General features: G+C 37.6%; 1 protein-coding gene across 1 annotated transcript in view; it reads right to left on the reverse strand.

Annotated features, from left to right (window-relative positions):
* Nucleotides 1-17,821, reverse strand: part of Rpgrip1l (RPGRIP1 like) — a 93,591-nt gene that overhangs the window by 46,915 nt on the left and 28,855 nt on the right. The window contains exons 10-16 of the mRNA XM_051168531.1: nt 14,371-14,510; nt 8,723-8,829; nt 8,347-8,397; nt 7,501-7,680; nt 6,811-6,928; nt 3,195-3,647; nt 810-961 (exon numbers count right to left, since the gene is read on the reverse strand). Coding sequence (XP_051024488.1) covers nt 810-961; nt 3,195-3,647; nt 6,811-6,928; nt 7,501-7,680; nt 8,347-8,397; nt 8,723-8,829; nt 14,371-14,510 — 1,201 coding nt within the window. The remainder of the gene's footprint in view (nt 1-809; nt 962-3,194; nt 3,648-6,810; nt 6,929-7,500; nt 7,681-8,346; nt 8,398-8,722; nt 8,830-14,370; nt 14,511-17,821) is intronic.

Below are 17,821 nucleotides of genomic sequence, written 5' to 3' on the forward strand. Positions count from 1 at the left end.
TTTTCAGTAACAAAATATTAATTTTATATTCTACTTTGCATTTCAAAAATCTAATGATAGGGAACAGTTTGAAAGAAGAATAGAGAGTAATATAGTTATTTCTTTAACAGTAGAAACAATTAATTGAAGGTCTTGATGTGTGATAACACCACTACAGTTATGTTTCCTAAAAGTGTCTTAGGGAGTACAAGGGAATTCTTTCTTATCAATGGATCAGTTCTATGTCTTGTGGTAGTGGTTTAGTGAATATCTACAGACAATAATACTTCAGAGAATGAACGCACAAATGACTGTGTACAAATACTGATGAAGTCTGAAAAAATTGTAGAGCTCAGCTAGTAGTACATAGTATCAATTTCTTGTCTTATTTGTTTTTCAGCACCAGGGAGTGAACCAAGAGCCCAGCATTGTACATGCCAGGCAAGTACTCTACCCCAGAACTACATCCGTAGCCCTTTAAAATGTTTTAATTCAGGATCTGGCAAAGTTGCCAAGGCTGGTCTTGAACCTCTAATCTTTGTGCTCCTGTCCCCCAAAGAGCTGGGATACCACTGACACAACCATATTCCCAGTTTGATTTCTACCTTTCAGGGTTATAACTGTGTAAGATGTTGGAGTTGGGAGAACGTATACATAGGCCAGCTCTATTGTTCTCACTACTTCTTGAGAGTCTGATTATTTTAAAATAAAAGGTTAAATTAGCTGTTTGATGCCTGTAAAAGAAAACAATTTTAGTTTAAAACATGAGATATAAAGAGATAGTACAGATTCCCGTGCTATAAAAAGGTCTTACAGTCAAACAAGCTCACCAATTGCACTTTCTCTGGCTTCTTAAAATTTGATGTTATATATCCTAATGCCTTTGCCCGCTCTCGATAAAGTCGAATTGCTTGATCCATGGGAACTCTTAATCGGAACCAGTATTCTACTGTGCCAAAATCTGGGATGTCTCCTTTAGTTCCTGCACATAATCAATGCATGACCGTTTGTTAAAATAGTCACATAAATGAGAATATATACAAGTAAAATACACTAATGGTACTATATATTAAAGGCATAAATTTCATACAGGGGAAAATAATATGACTTGCACAAATGATGTTTGATTGGCAAATAGCAGAGATGAAGAAAAGTTATGTCTGGAGTATGAGTTTCACTGCATGTTAAATATTAAAGAGCCATGTCAAGCTTTGATTGAGCTATTTCAATTCGTATCATTTCAATCTTGCTAATAAAGAAAAATCTAAACAGTGGATCAGATACTCCACAGATTCTTATGGCTACTATGGTACTTTTCTTTAAACAAGTTGGACTCAATCTTGCCTGACATTTACAATATACAACCTTGAAATTATAAATACGACATTCCACATTCTGATTCAACTTTTAAGGGGGTCTTTGGCATCCTTCCACTTCTTTGGACCACAAGCATATGGAAGAGGTCATAGACATGCCAAATAACAGCACTGTCAATGCACCCTTGTATGGTACTTGCCCTGCACACTCCACTTAGGCAGCTTCTCTTTCTCTACTAAGACTGCTCCATGGTGTCTGAAAGATTTAACAGCTCTAAGCATCTGCTGCAGAGCTGGATGTCCTTACTGCACTGATCACACAGTCTGTCTATTCACCCATGTGCAGTATGTACACCATATCCACTTCTTAGGGGCAAGGACACTAAGTTGCCCTCCCTTCTCGTTCAGAGGCCTCTCACTTGGCTTCTGGAGGACCGCATGCTCAAGTTTTCCTGCTGTACACTGGCCACTGTTTTCTTGATTGTTCCTTCTTCCTCTTCCTGAACCCAACAAATGCTGGAGCGTCCCAATGTTCAGGCATTGGTCTCCTCTTCTTTGTCTGGATTTTCTTCAAATGTGGTATTATCTGAACCCAAGGAGTAAATACATCTACAAGCTAATGATTCTCATTTATGGGTCTCCATTCCAGGTTATAGACAATTTACCCAACTGCCTACCTGATACCTCCATTCAGATGTTTAATAGGCAGGCCCATCTTGTCTAACAGAATCTTTCATTTTATTCTTTGTATTTGTTCCTGTTTGGGTCTCCCTTGGTGAGTTACAGTATCATTCTCCTACTTGCTCTTGCCAGAAAAATCTGCTTCACATTCAACTGATTGGCAAATAATCTTTTTTTTTTTTTTTTTTTTTTTTTTTTTTCCCTTTTGGAGATAGGGTGTCTAACTAAGGCTGGCCTCAAACTCATGACCTTGAACTTCTGATCCTTCTGCATCTACCTTCCAAGAACTGGGGTTACAGACCTGCATGCCATGTATTAGGAATCAACCGCAGGGCTTTGTGCATGCTATGCAAGCATGCTACCAACTGAGCTACATCCTCAGCTCAGCAAATCTTGAGGGAAGTGCGAATGGACAGACAGGGTGAAGTTAGTAATGGTATGTATGGTTCCTTTTCTTACCATCCTTCCCTTGCCTAATAAAACCAGCATCTGTAGGCACCTTGCACAAGACATGAACTATATTCAATTATAGACAGCAGGGTGGGTGGAAGTGGGTTTGGTTCATGAGGCCCTACTCCCTCATGAGGAGTTAATGCCAGTTGACTGTTAGCAGGGGAAAGGGTATCATTTTCTTCAGTAGTGTAGCCATTAGTAAACTGTCCATAGTCCAGTAAATTATCCCTTACCCATATTCAACCAGCAGCCCTAACTATATGAGGGAAAAAAAAAGATACCAGTCACTTGCCTAATATAGACACACACACACACACACACACACACACACAATTTATATATACACACATATATGCATATAACATATATGTATATATTTATATATTATAAGTTTGTGTGTGCTTGTCTTCTCTTCTAGGCATAGGCTTTGTCTGCCTTATTCATCCGTAACTACTATTCCTAGAATGCAACAACAGTGTTGACACGTCTTCAGAAGCACCTGAAGAATGTAGTACACTTAACATTTTAATTAAGCAAGAATATCAATATCAAAGTAAACCTTTGACTTTATAAGTTTAATAGCTATTTATAACGGTTGTATTAATAGCTATTTTGCGCTATCACTCATGACACAGAAGATAGTTCAATTGCCTGTGAGCAGTTTTTTCTGTCCTTACCTAAAATGCCCTTATGTGTGAGATAAGATGCAAATGTAGAATGCCAACCTAGTGATTCAAACATCCAAGAACCATAAACTGTACTTACCAACTAAACTTGCTGTGCAAAATATTCGACCATTTTTTTCTAGAATCTCATGGAATCTCAATTGACATGCTGCAACTGTTTCATAATCTGTGCTGTAGGCTTGGTGGAGCTCCAGAGTAACAGTGTTCTTCTGAATGTACTGCAAAAATAAGTCACTGACATGGACAACATACTGAGAAGTGAAGTTATATTCTGGGTGAAGGCCTCGCACTATGGGAGTTGTCTGGAGCTCAAAGTCATAGAAAGCATAGGTACAGAAAGTAACAGGCTCTTTATCCCCAGATGCCCGCAGGACTTCAGAAGAAAGCGAGACTTTGCTGATGTGGATTTCAAATAGATTTTCTCCTCGTTCTAGGTGGATGGTTTCATCAAATTCATCAACAGAGTCATCTGGCATGATTTCTGGTTTAAATTTGTACTGCTTAGTGCCATAGGCAATATCTTTTAACTGGGCTGCAAGAAAAGATACAGTTTAGAGATGTTAAAATGCTGACGTACACAGATGCAAACTAGCTTCTGAGGTGACCTGATGTCTGGGTGCTTTCACTGAATATTCTTGATGTTAAAGTCTATAACTTCACTGTTATTCTCTGCAAATTATGCTCATTAAAAAATAAATAACAAAATCAAAACTTCAAAATGTATACAACTGTAATTAAGAGAATGAAAATGCAAAGTATTACACATCTAGTTGTAAGACAGCCTTAGCCAGGAACAGGAAAAAGAAAGGTGAGTCGTAGCTGAGGCCACAGGTACCATGTGCTCCTCCAGGTTGGCTACGTGATATCTTTCCTCTTATGAAGTTAACCTCCCCTTTTCCCTGGATATCATCTTTTTAGCTTAATAAGATAGGTCTGCTTCTACTTTGGTGGAGGTAATGGGCGTGTCTGCCATGTTGATTATGATGATGGCTTCATAGTTGTACACATACGCCTAAGCTAAACAAATTTATTCTTTCAATGTGCAGTTAAAAGCATGTCAGTTATGTTTTATAAAGCCATTTTAAAAAAAGATTTTGCATCTTTTTGAAGACCTTATCTAAGACCTATTTTACCTTATATATCTATAGAATCACATCTATCTATTAAACCTAGGATATATATTCATGTGATAAAAATAGATTAGTAATTGACATGACCATGATTTGATCAACTAACAATTAGGTTGTATTACTTAATTATCTTAAATAGCCTGCAATACCACTTTCAAGGTATTGGAAGTAAACCTTGTATTTAATTGAGTTAGATGGGTACAATACCTCATTTTATAGTAGAAATATATATATAAGTGTGTGAAGAACAATCTTAAATTTGAATTCTATACCAATGAATCAAAATTAAACTTACTTTGCATCAATATACAAAATTCTATACTAATGAATTAAAAATAACCTTATTTGTGAGTAACAATGAAGGCCTTAAGCTGAGGAGTAGATTTAATAATCTGCTTTTTGTTCTATCATCGTTATATATTTCTATATCTCCCTTTCTTTCTTTTCAACCCCTATCTCCATACCTTTAAAAGAAAGATAAAGGAAAAGAGAGACATTCCTGACTCCAACCTAGTTTTTTCTCTGTATAAGACCAGTAATAACTTATAACCAACTCCCGATGAAAATAAGCATCTGTAGCCCAAGAGAGCAAACAGAAACTTACCCAATCCCCTTTAGGGGAAAGGGGGCATTGTTCTCTTAAGGTTTCTTACGGTTGATTTGGGGTGAATAATACCATTGTAGGGGCCCAAATAAAATTGGGAAAAATGGTTAAATAAGCCAGGAATAGCATTTGTGGTCCAGTTTCTAAATGTTGAGAAATTCCAGGCTTAATAGGAGTCCTGTATGGGACAGTCTGGGTTTTGCATATTTTTATATGCACAGCTTCCCCTAGAGTTACACTTACATTTCCAGAAGGAATAAAGTGTGTCTCCATCTGCTCCTCCAAGACACTCCTGGTCACCTCTCTGTGAAACTCCCCTTCAAAATGCACCAGGAAGCAGTTCAGCTCTAGAGTGGGTACTGTCAGGCCTTCTGTTAGTTCTTTTCTTTTTTAGGATGACAAGCACTCTCCTTTTTAAACTACTGCCCTATTTTGCTTTTGTGTCACTGTTCCCCTCCTTCTCTTACTTTCCTTTTCATCTTTTAGGGTTTTTTTTCTGTTAGATTCTACAAGGCTAAGTGCTAGCCTCTTTCATGTACACTATCTTCAGTACTTGAGTCAAATAGCTACCTCATCAGCAACCTTATACACTTAAAAGTTATCGAGGATCCCGAAAGTCTTTGATAACAATTTATACTTATTTATCATACTGAAAATATATAAATATTTTAATAACACAACAATAACCTATGCATGTTAATATAAATCATAGTATTTAGTTTTCAAAGTTATAATTTCCAAAAAATGTAAGAAGTGACATTATTTTAATCCTTTCAAGTTAAAAAAGAGTGTTTAAAAAACATTTTTATAAATGTCTTTAGGGTCTGACTTAATAGAAAACAGCTGGAATATGGATCTGGCTGTGTTTAATTTGTTGTGATATCAGACGCCATATAGCCCCTGAAAAACTCCATGCAATTTTCTTGGTTAAAAGGACTTAACATACTTCTTAAATATTCTGTCTCTCAACATAGTTGGATTTGAGGTTAAGTTTCTGATACAGAAACTTTAGGTAACTATCAATGAAACAATGACAATATAATGCCCATTCTGTCTGTGAGATCCACAGACATTACATATAAGATATGAGGCTAACACATATACACACACACACACACACACACACACACACACACACACACACACACACACACACACCACCCTAAGAGAAGCATTCTAGATGTGAGGTAGGAGAAGTGACAGAAAGAAACCTAGGGCAGTTCGGGCTTCTAGCTGGGGGAAGTGCTTAGATATAACACTATCACTTGAGATGCAAAGTCACAAACAGATAGAGACAGAATGGTACCTTCTGTGTTTAACATTTTTAGGAGAGGATCTCGAGATAGTCCAGGCTGCCCATGAGCTCATCACTATGCCCAAGGTGGCTTCAGACCTGTATTCCTCCCACCTTATCCTCTGGAAAGCTGGGATTACCTGTGTGTAACTGCCACACACAGCTTAGATAAACTCTGCATTTGCTAAAGTTTGAAACTCACTATGAGGGCATTTCAGGTAAAGGAGAGGTGGGTGAGTCAATTAGAGCCAGCTTCTGGCATGCTAAATACCAAGATAGCTTTGGAAACACAGAAGGGTATTTATTATCTTTATGTCAAGGAAGAAAGGAACCAAAGCTGGTGCTTGGACTAAGCAAAATGAGTCTAATGAAGAGCAAGCATATAGAGTTGGCTAAGATGCACAGATTGCTTAAAAGAAAAATCACAAAGGTGGCGTGAGTCTGTGACACTTTATGTAGCGCTATGAAATCTTCACTACAATACTGAATTTTAAAACAGCAAATTCTTGAAAAAAAATCCTACTAAAAATTCTTGAGTAGAAAAGAATCAGATTAAGTAGTTTTTCTGGTAATTTATTCCAGCTTCAAATTGGGAAAAAATAGGACAATATTGTGAGTGAGGGTTTGGACGGCATTTTCAATTGCCATAAAACTGTGCACACTGTACCTTCAAGCTTTTGGATGCGTGCAGCCCTGATATCAAGAAGATGAACATATTGTTCCACTTTGAGTTCATAATCTTGCTGCAAATTTTCCATCTTCTGAGTCACTGCTTCAACTTCCATCTAAAAATAAGAGACAGAAAGGTTCACTATTTATGATTATCCTATTTGCATCTGTCAAAGAGACTTTGAGCCAAGCATTTTAAGGTGGAGCTTTAAAGCTACCATGCTAGGATTCAAACATTTCTAGATGGAATTTTTCCGGCTACCATGCTACAAATCAAGCACTTCTAGTTGGAGTTTTCAAAACTAGGATGATTTTAACATCTTTTTGATGGCTATCAGGAACTCTAAAGCATGGTGTCTTTCTGTCACAGCTTATGGCAGTCTTACTGTTGAGCTGATGTGGAGGGCTGTGCTATGGCTTTAGGGTAGTGACTATGACTCACTGTGGTGATACTAATAGAAGTGAGATTATTCCACTAGGACTTCCCTAAACCAAAGCTTTAATCATTTGTTTTAAACTATTTATCCTAACTCTCCAGTTATAGGGCTAAATTCCAGGAATGCATTAATATTTCATAGTTGGTGGCAATAGATAATAAAAGATGATAGCACAAAAATCTCTCTGAAAAGACAGCCATCAGTACAATATTACAGAAAATACACCTTTTCAGTTTAATATCTGATAGTACCTGATAGTCTTTATTGATTTTATGTTGTATAATTAACATATTTCTTGTCTTTTCAAGTTCTTGTACTGTTTCTGCATGAGTTGCTTGAAGTTCTTTCATAGAACGTTCTAGATCTTTATTAGTTTTGCTGTCCACTTTTTCTAAAAATGAAAGGTCTCCATTTTTTTGTTCTTTCTGAGCCTAAAGTAAAACCATAGTTTTTAATTGAAACAAGAATTTATAGAATGTGACCATGTGAATTAATGTGGAATATCAAGCAACACTCAGTTGAATTCACAAGCTTCCATTTTCCCACTAGAAATCAAGCAGTGTTAACATATACATTTGCATAGACATTTGAAACAACTGCAAGGAAATAAAAATGATCTATTAACTTCAGAACAAAAATGAAATCACAGACATTTTTCATCTGATCAAAATGCACACTATAATATAAGCAGAAAAGTGTACCTGTAGATACAGTGTCTCAGAACTAGACAAGACCATATGGTTGAACATCTTACTTCAGAAGGTAAGCTTGGCTTTATAATGGGTCAGGTGAAAACAAAGCATTTTTTTTTTTTTTTTACAGTTAAGGGGCTTTAAATAATAGTGTTGAGGTTTATCTTAACTTGACTCTAATGTCACTATGAAATATGTATATGTTATAACTAAATGTCAGCTAACCATTTTCTGAATCTTAATATAAACACTGATCTCAATCTCCGCCCTTGCCCCCACAAAGACGCAGTGAGTTTTAGAAGACACACACATAATTAACTCTGTAAACAGCAGATTTATAGACAAAGGCCATCACTGCATTGAAACATGAAAACATGGCATCGATGACTAATTGTAAAATGCTACCTTTATAAGAAGGAGTGCTTCGCTCAGGTCATCAGCATTAATATCACTCTCCTGTAATAGAGAAATTCAAAGCTCACAGTGAGGGCTAGTTTACAGCACAGATTCCCACTACACTGACTATCTAATAGAACATACAGTGCCTGAGGTTGTGACTTTAAGAAACCAAGTACTCAGGACATTTTAGCAACTCAGAATACCCTCACATAACATAAGCAACCAAGTGTGTTAGCTGATAAACCAAGTGACACATCTGTACTTCTTGCTTTGCTGTACAGTTTTTTTCTATGCTGAAGACACACACACACACACACACACAGACACACACACACACACACACACACACACACACGCACACTGAGAAAGGGCAATGGTTCACCTGGTTGAAAAACTTGGTGCGGTTTTTAAGCTCGTCCAGCTGCTGCTTCTGCTGCAGACACTGCAGCTGCAGTTCTCTATTCTCTTGCACAAGCTTCTCATTTTGGTCTTAAAAATAAAGTCAGCACATTAGAAAGCAAGGTGAAAATTATGTCGAAGATCACATTTAAAAACCTAAACCTGGATACACAGCAAGCTGGATCTAGTATCATTCTAGTCAGAGAGGAAACAGAGCCAGCACCTCAGACAAAGGCAGCAGGGGATGAGGAACCAACGAGAACCATCATGTGTCCACCACATGACTCACTCACTTATCACAAACTCAAGACTGACAGTCACAGTATTAACACAAGGAAACTGTGGTCTCTGGGACTTCAAAGGAACATTCTACTTAAAATGCCTAAGAATATATGTTTCTAAATATATGATTTTACTTACTTATTAAGGGTCCTGAAAGACATGCAAAAAAAAAGTTGTCTTTTAGTGCTCTGATTGACTTCTTTGAATTTTCTTTTTCTGACTTAGCATAAAGTCTTTGTATTAAAGCAAGATCATTTATTTAATAAACTCCAAATCTGTAACTTAATCAACCATATCCCTAACAAATCTGTTCCAACAGGAGATAGCTTCTGAGGCAGAATCAATGATGACTTGTGTGTATTCTCAGCTCATAGGGTTCCTGCTACTAGCAGGACATGGGCTTCCAGCCACCTTTTAAGGAAAGGTCACATGACCCACAGGCAGGGCTGTAAAGGAGACATCAAGGAAACAGCAAGTTCATATACTAATTTCTTGCTCTCTGTATTAAAAGTGTTTAATTTATAAAGGGGCTGGCACATGGACTAGAAACATGGCTCAGCAGTTATGAGCTGTGGCTGCTTTTCCAGAGGATTTGGGTTCAATTTCCAGCACCCACATGGCACCTTATAAACCACCTGCAACTCCAGTGAGGGGATCTGGTGCCCTCTTTTGACCTCTGCAGGCATTGTATGCACATGGTAGATAGAAATCCATGCAAGCAAAGCACCCAGACACATTAAAAAACAAAAACAAAAACAAAGAAGGCCATTAATGGCTAGCAGGCAGATGCACTGCATTCTTTGTGCTGTGTTCTTCAGTGCACTCTCCATGGCGTGGCTGACTCCTCACGGACTGCTCCTAGATCATGCCATCTCACATGCCTCTCTCAGTCTCTTTTTGATCTCAGGGTTTTTTTGTTTATCATAAGTCCTCAATTCAAGTTGTGCAATTTTGTTTCCTTTTCTTAATAAAAAAGCAAGTAACACATTCACCAAGAATTCTTTCCATGAGTGCATTTGCATTTCGGCTGGATGTTATACAGAGATATGTTTCTGTCTTTTTTCAAGGCTTTGTGCTCCCAAGCTATAAATACTGCACACAAGTAAAAATGTTAAATTACACAGTTAAGAAGAAATGGACTAAATTTGGATATTCTTAATATCATATAGTTCTTGAAAATCCTTGAGTGTATAAAAATACAGAGATATCTTATTATTAAATATATAAACACTTCTGTTATGTGGATATAAAATTAAAGGTTATCTTAGGTGTAAGTTGCTCATATCCAGTAAAATGAAAGAATTTCCAAGTTTGAAAACACCTGGAGAGTTTGAAGGTATGGGTCAAACAGTTGTCTCTAAACTAAAAATTAACATTAATAGTCATTATAAATTCTTATGAAATAAACTTTTTGGTTAGGGTAATGTGTCTTTAACATTAATAATCATCATGAATTCTTATGAAATAAACTTTTTGGTTAGGGGATATAATGGTGATGGGGCACTCCTTATATTGATCCAGTTAAAAGAATTGGTAGGTGGAGTAACAATGACATAGAATAAGAAAATAACAACAAACTGTATAACAGTGACAGAATAACAAAAATGACAACAAAAACCGGTAACTGTGAGAGGGAGAGGAACTTTAGGTGTTGTGATAACTAAATTCACTCTGTGGTCTACAGAAGCAGGAACCCAAAGATACAAATTAAGATACAAAGGCAGTTCATGACCCTTTTGTGGGAAGGGAGTTGAATGACCCTTTCACAGGGACTGCTTATCTGATATTTACATTACAACCCATAAGAGTGGTAAAATTAGTTCTGAAGTAGCAATGGTGTACTTTTATGGTTGGGGGTCACACAGCATGAGGAGCTGTATTAAAGGGCCGCAGCACGAGGAAGGGTGAGAGCCCCTGTACAAAGGGCGCACTGCTCCCTCCTAACATGGACACAGTGTGCACTGGCATCTTTCCTATGCTCTAGGTTTTTTTTTTTTTTTAATCCTTTCAGTTTTGCAGGGCTAAGATATGTCAATAGGTACAAATAAAGTTATGAGAATTTCCATCCTTTACTCTTCTGTTTGACAGCTTTGTCCTCATTCACTGAGATTTTAAAAATAGAGTGCCATTTCTGGGACAAAAACTTAATGGGGAAACATCCCTGAGCACTACTGACCTTCTCTCTATGGAATTTATGTAGAATTATACATTATATTCTCTCATTATCAAGCTGCTTATTTAGGGTATGTTTTGGGTCTTTAAAAATACCGCACTGCTACAGTTCAAAGAGAAAATAGGCTTGCTGAATTATAATACAAAAAAAAATCAAAGCACTCTGTATGAGATGAAAAACAACCCCCTTACCTTACAATTTGACAAAAACCAGGTTAAGCTAAACAGCATTTTATTCAAATGAGATACCATTTCACTCTTTAAGCTTACATTCTTCCAGCACACCATTAATAACAGTGCAGAGAACAATTCAACTAAACAATTTTCAGAGCTCCTTTGTGCTAATATCTTCAGCTGTGATCAATATAACCATATGCATTATGCTGAATTATGCATTTCAGCTAAAGTTAGAAAGGAACGTTCAAAAGCAAGCCCTTAACACATGCAGTTAATTTAAGCATTAACCAAATGCAAACTGCATTTACATATCCTTCCCCTACATATTCACACAATCTGAAACTAATTTGTACCTTGAATAAAGAGGTGAATATTCTCTAAAAATACTGTGCCATTAGATGAATGACTACAAGAAGCCAGGGAAGCATCTGCTGGCGAGGAAGACTTGATACAAGAAAAGGCAAACGTGTGAGGAGAGTTCAAAGGAAAATTAAACCATTTCAAAATCTTTACCACAAAAAGAAACTTTCTGGATATTCAAAGATTTTCTTAAATAGATAATTTCAATATTTTGTTTATTTCCCCAGAAAAATGATTAAAAGCTAGAAAAGTTACTTTTATTATTATTAAAATCTTAAGTTATTTTAACTCATTTTCTTAGGATTCATTAATATTCATCAAAAGCGGTTGCTGAATCATCTTTAGGACATCAGCACACCAGAAACTATAACAGGGATTGTTAATGATGATGGCAGGGATTTAACTTTATACCAGAGGACTGACTTCACAGTACAGCAAGTAAAAGAGCACATTATAAAACTTAACCCATCCATACACACACTCTTAACAACCAGGAGAAGAGCCACAAGTAACAGCAGAGATTTACTTGAGGGCTGCACCAGGATCTAGAACTCTTGCATAGTGCACGTGCAATATTTTCAATATTTAAAGAATCCTTAAAGATAAGAACCACTGAAAAAGATGAGGATGGGCTAGGCGAGTCAGAAGATCTTAGCAAGTATAATACTTAATGACAAGAGTTCTCCAAGTCAATCAAAAAACAATAGTTTAAAGAGAAATTAAGATTCTACCCCTTTTAAGAGTTTTGTTTGAGAGATCAATTCAGCTATCTGAAAGATGAAAGTTTTGGAATTCTTGATATCTAAGAAAATGCAGAAGAAACAGAAATGAAATTGGTGTATTTCATTTCTCTCTCTGTAAAATTATGTAGGGGTGTGTGGGGCATGTGGGGGCCAGAGGACAAGATGCAGGAGGAGGCTCTCTTTCTATGGGATTTGGAGCAAACTCAGGTTGTAAGGCTTGGTGGCAAGATGCTTTTAAGTGTTGAACCATCCTATTGTCCTCTCATTTCCCTTGTCCTTTAAGAATGAGCACAGTGGCGCAAGCCTGTAATCCCAGCACTCTGGGAGGCAGAAGCAGGCGGATCTCTGTGAGTTCGAGGCCAGCCTGGTCTACAAAGGGAGTCCAGGACAGTCAAGGCGACAATGAGAAACCCTGCCTCAAAAAACAAAACAAAACAAAACAACAACAGCAAAAAAAAAAAAAAAAAAAAAAAAAAAAAAAAAAAAAAAGAGCAAGTCATCTATTTTTGGAAAAATGGAATGGGCAATAGGGCACTGATGCTTATTTGTGAACAAGCGTTTCATCAGTGAACGAGAATTTACTGAGCAACTATAGACAAAACACCCCAATAAGCACTTACTAGTGCACACTACAATCAGAAAGCCACCAGGTCGGAAGTCACGTCACCACTTAACTCCATGCACAATCCTCTAGAAAAACTTAAAAACACCGTAGCAGTCAACTTAACCACTTAGTGGGTAAAGAGTGACTGCAGTGTTTCCCTGGGATAAAGATTCCATTGACTACTTGTCCCTATTTTAGGTTTGTGAAATGTAAACATGTCTAACCAGTTTTAAGCTGTTACTGCTTATGGATGTACTCTGATTTCAGGAATAGTGAACATGAAAAAGTATGCTCCATTTAGTCAATAGTGTGACCCTGTGGCAAGAATACTAACTAAAAATGTATTTTTCTTACTAAGTCTGTATTAAACTTTTTAGTTGTTGACAGAGGGTCTTACTGTGTAGCCCAAGGGAGTCTGGAGTTTGCAATTCTCCTGTCTTGGTCTCTTCAGTGCTATGATTACAGGCATGTACCACCATGCCTGGCCATACTAAACTTCAAAAATTCTCATGTAGCTGAATCACAAATGTTCCAAAAGAGCAACCTTATTACTACATTCCTGGGTGTACTACATTATGGGTGTACACAGGTACCACACTTCAATAAAAACATCTGTGACTTCCATTGTGTATCTGTGTGCACGGGATACACCCATGTGTCTGTGTGTATTATAGTGGTCCAGACATCTTTAATTGCATTTTATTTATATGAGACAACACATAATATGACTATGCTTAATTATCATTTTTTAAACAGGGACATTCTGACAAAGTGTCTTGGTTAATAGAATAGGTTTAGATTGTTCTGGTTTGATTTTTCAAAACCAGCACAAAGCTATTTCTTCTACTTGTCTCTGCTTTGAATTTTTCCATTGCATCTGCCACTTCCTGTACCAATACAGGCTTTTGTAACTTAGTGTTGTCTAATGAGGGCAAGTCTTTGTCTTATTTGCTATATCCTCAGAACTTAGAACAATGCTGAACACCAGTTCAATAAATGTTTTTTGACTGTCAAATAAAGAAAAATGCAGAATTTGGAGATATTAAATTAATGAAAGACAAGCTGGATAAAAGTAACTCTGAGAAACAATTCTTTTGGCATATAATATGAGACATATATTACACACAGACACCACCCGCCTGCCCACACGTACAGGCATATATGCACTGATATAAGCTGTGTCCCAAGAGGATAACAGGATGGCTGGCGAACAGTAGGCATACAAGTACTAACTGCATTAGCAAATAAGCATCAGATGTCTGCAAAAGTACACGGGTGGTTACTTCTATGTACCTCTTTCAGTCTTTAATTTGTCAAGGACTTCGGTTTTGTCTGTAAGATCAGATTTTAAGGCACTTTCGAGCTGAGCAATCTGCATTTTCATCTGTTGCTCCTTTAACTTCCACTGTTCCTCATGGGCAGCGCTGAAGGCACTGTAAAACACACGTGACATGCAAGGAGAGCTGGGAAATCAGCTTCACCCGAAAATAATAAAGAGAAAGCTTTTAGTGGCACAGAGACCACTGTCATCATGTCTTAGGAATTAAGTAAACATATGCTGGTCTGCTGCTGTTGAAACCAAGGCGCCTTGCTCAGGCTGCGGTTAGGGAACATGAAAGCGTTTGTGGGATGAGCAAAGGAACTGGCCTTAATTTAGAGCTCCAAAGTCAGAAAAGTTGGCAACACGCAGCTTTTGTGGACTAGTTAGGAATTCAGATACTGTACATACTCCAGAAGAATCCAGGCTCCAAACCTCAGCAACTGACAGGCACGACTGTCCTCTGCTACTTGCAAGCCCACTCACTCAAGACCGAGAAAACACATTTTCCACCTGATCTAAATTTTATTCTGAGAAAATTGTGAGTCTGTGATAACACAGACATAAAATGATAGTATATCAAACCCCAAGGTGGTAATCCTGATACTAAGAAGTTGTGTGAAGGCAGTTTTACCCTAAAAATAAAAGCAATAGGCTAAGAACACTTAATTTGACTTTTATCATAGATCATTTTAAAAACCGGTGCCTCTAATCTAATAAGACTAGGAAGACAGAATTAGAATTGATTCCTTAATAAAAGTGTAGTCCCCAGGCCCTTATTTTTCTAAGACAGGGTCTCAAGGCTGGCCTTGAACTCCTTAGGTAGCTGAGAAAGACCTTGAACTTATGGCCTGGCTTCCCCCTCTGCAGGGCTGAGACTGCAGGTGTGCACTCCCACACCTGCTTTATGAGATGATGGGGAGAGAACCTAGGGCTCTGTGCAAACACTTTATCAACTGAGCTACATCTGCAGCCAAAGTAGTTTCAGTCATGGTTTGAATCTGCTGATGGTCAAGGCCTGGCCTGTGGACGAAGCCACGGCACAGGAAGGGATAAGGAGATGCTACACAGAGAGAAAACAAACCATTTCTTTATCCAGCGGCTCCTGAATGTGGGAAACAATGGTGCTACAGCAGCCTGCTTCACTGACAGTCAGGGACACTTCAAAGGGAGGCCTGGCAATCCGTGTTTCTGTAGCTTCCCAGGTGATAGCCAGACTTCAGGCAAACCTATCGTGATCTGCGTTTCAGCAGAAAACCATTATCTGCAAAGCTTGACATGACTGAGTAATCACCAGCAGCTCTGACTCCTCTACTTATTTTAAACTAGTAAATGAAACAAAACTCTATAAAACCTGCTTTTATACTGATGATGAAGTAAATGGAAAAAAATGTATTACTGAAAATTGCTCTTAATGCTGCTCCCAACTAGTCCTGAGGTTTTATTCCGAGAGATACTGTTTGTAAAAGGCACAGCTTTCAAAAAACTGTGTATTCACTTCACATTTTGAATCTTTTTATTACATTTAAAATAATATCACCTTGGAAATACATGGACCTCTAGAAGTCACTCTAAAGATGACATCTGTTTTGCTCTATCAGTGTTCTCATTTCACATATGGATCCTTAAAAACCAAAAACCATGGAACTGATGTGCCAATATTTTAAGCTAATTTTTATCAAAGGTAGAATTACTTAGATTTAAATGAAATCCAAATAAAACTACAGAATATTCCTTTACAAATTCACTTAAAAATGAAGAACATATCTAATTTCTGTGTCTAGACAAATAAATACATATGCATGAATGTGAATACATATATGTATGTGTGCCTTCTATCATTAAAAACATGCAGCACCCGGGAAAAACTTAGCATGATGAAACAGGACAACTACACATTCCCTCAGATGCCAGCAATTAGAGACAGTAGTGTTCCAGGCCTGTTCATACTGCAGGAGATCACCAGCAGCTAATCTGGCAGGAACATCAGAAGCTGTGTGTGTTTAAATTAAGAACAATTTAGCAGCCGGGTTTCTCCAAACCCACAAAATACTAGTGTAAATCAGCATAAGTCAATCTGAATTTAGCCCACTGCTATCTTCCCTCTAAATTTAGGACTGCATTCCACTGGAGTTTCATGAGGAATTCCTTTTGAATTTTACTATATTCCTCTATGCTTGGAGCCATCTGTGAAGCTATAAATGGTGAACCACAGCTGGCTCCATTTTCATTGAAAGGGCTATATACACGATTAAATCTGCATATGAGAAGAGTGTTTAAGAACTTCTTATTCATGAAAATGTCTTTGTATACACCAACAGTGGCAGCGAAGGGAGGATTCCTGTCTGTACCCACTGCACTGGTATGTTCTGTGACAAGACTGCAGAAGGGGCTGTTGGTGCCTGTGATCACTAGCATGCCCACTGGCTGCCATGGATCTTAAGTGTACTGTTAATAACACCCTTGATTAAAACATGATACAATCAAAATAAAAGCTAAAGAATTCCTCTCTACCCTTGGGTCTTCTTCTTACAGAAAAACTTCATTGCTCCAACGTGCAGGACTTCCTCATGTGAGAAGTGAGGGAGAGTAATCCCCTCTCCCATAAAACCCCACAGGTACTCAGCAAGCGCACTGCAGACAACTGGAGCTCATGGTGCAGACATGAGCAGAGTCTAGGGCTGCCAGCACTGTTCTTCCCAATGCTGAGCAGGGTCACAACAGAAAAGCTTGCTCTGCTCAATTCTTAAAAGGATCTCTACAACAGTCAAACTAAACAAGCAGCTATTAGATCAACATCTCTTGATAAGTTAATACCTTACAGTCACTTCCAACAGGAATCCTGGACCCAACCTTAAAATGAATGGTGGTAGTAGTGCTTTGTGCACACAGTGTGTGTGCGCATACGCATGTGCACTGTAAGACTCAGAAATGTAGTGCAAGGATTCAAATAACCTCCCTAGGTTATGTGTTGAAAGTCTACTGCATTTACTAGTTCCCTGGCACCAAAATTAGACTAATTTCAGAAATGGAACACAGCCTTACCATATTATTGCATGAAGTTTCTCTTTTAGCAAACAGGAAGATTTAATTGCAAAAAAGTTATTCTGAATCTAAGAACTAAATATTTCTTAAAGTTCTTATTTCTTGGCATTGTATCAGAAATGTTTAGCATATTGAAGAGGTCTCATACCACGCACTAACATGAGGGTTTTATCTTACCACATAATTCTCTAATATGTCACATGTCAAGTAATAAACAGATTCAAACTTTCATTTGAAAAAGGAAGATGAAAATGCAATCTGCAAATCATCTTTTTCTCCTGAGAAGCAGCCAACTTGGAATAACAAACACATGTTCTCCATTTTAAAGCACGCTATCATTATGACTAAGCAAACAAGTAGCAAGCGCAGTTTCTGATTAAC

The sequence above is a fragment of the Acomys russatus genome, chromosome 26 (assembly GCF_903995435.1).
Source record: "Acomys russatus chromosome 26, mAcoRus1.1, whole genome shotgun sequence".
Lineage (NCBI taxonomy): Eukaryota > Metazoa > Chordata > Mammalia > Rodentia > Muridae > Acomys > Acomys russatus.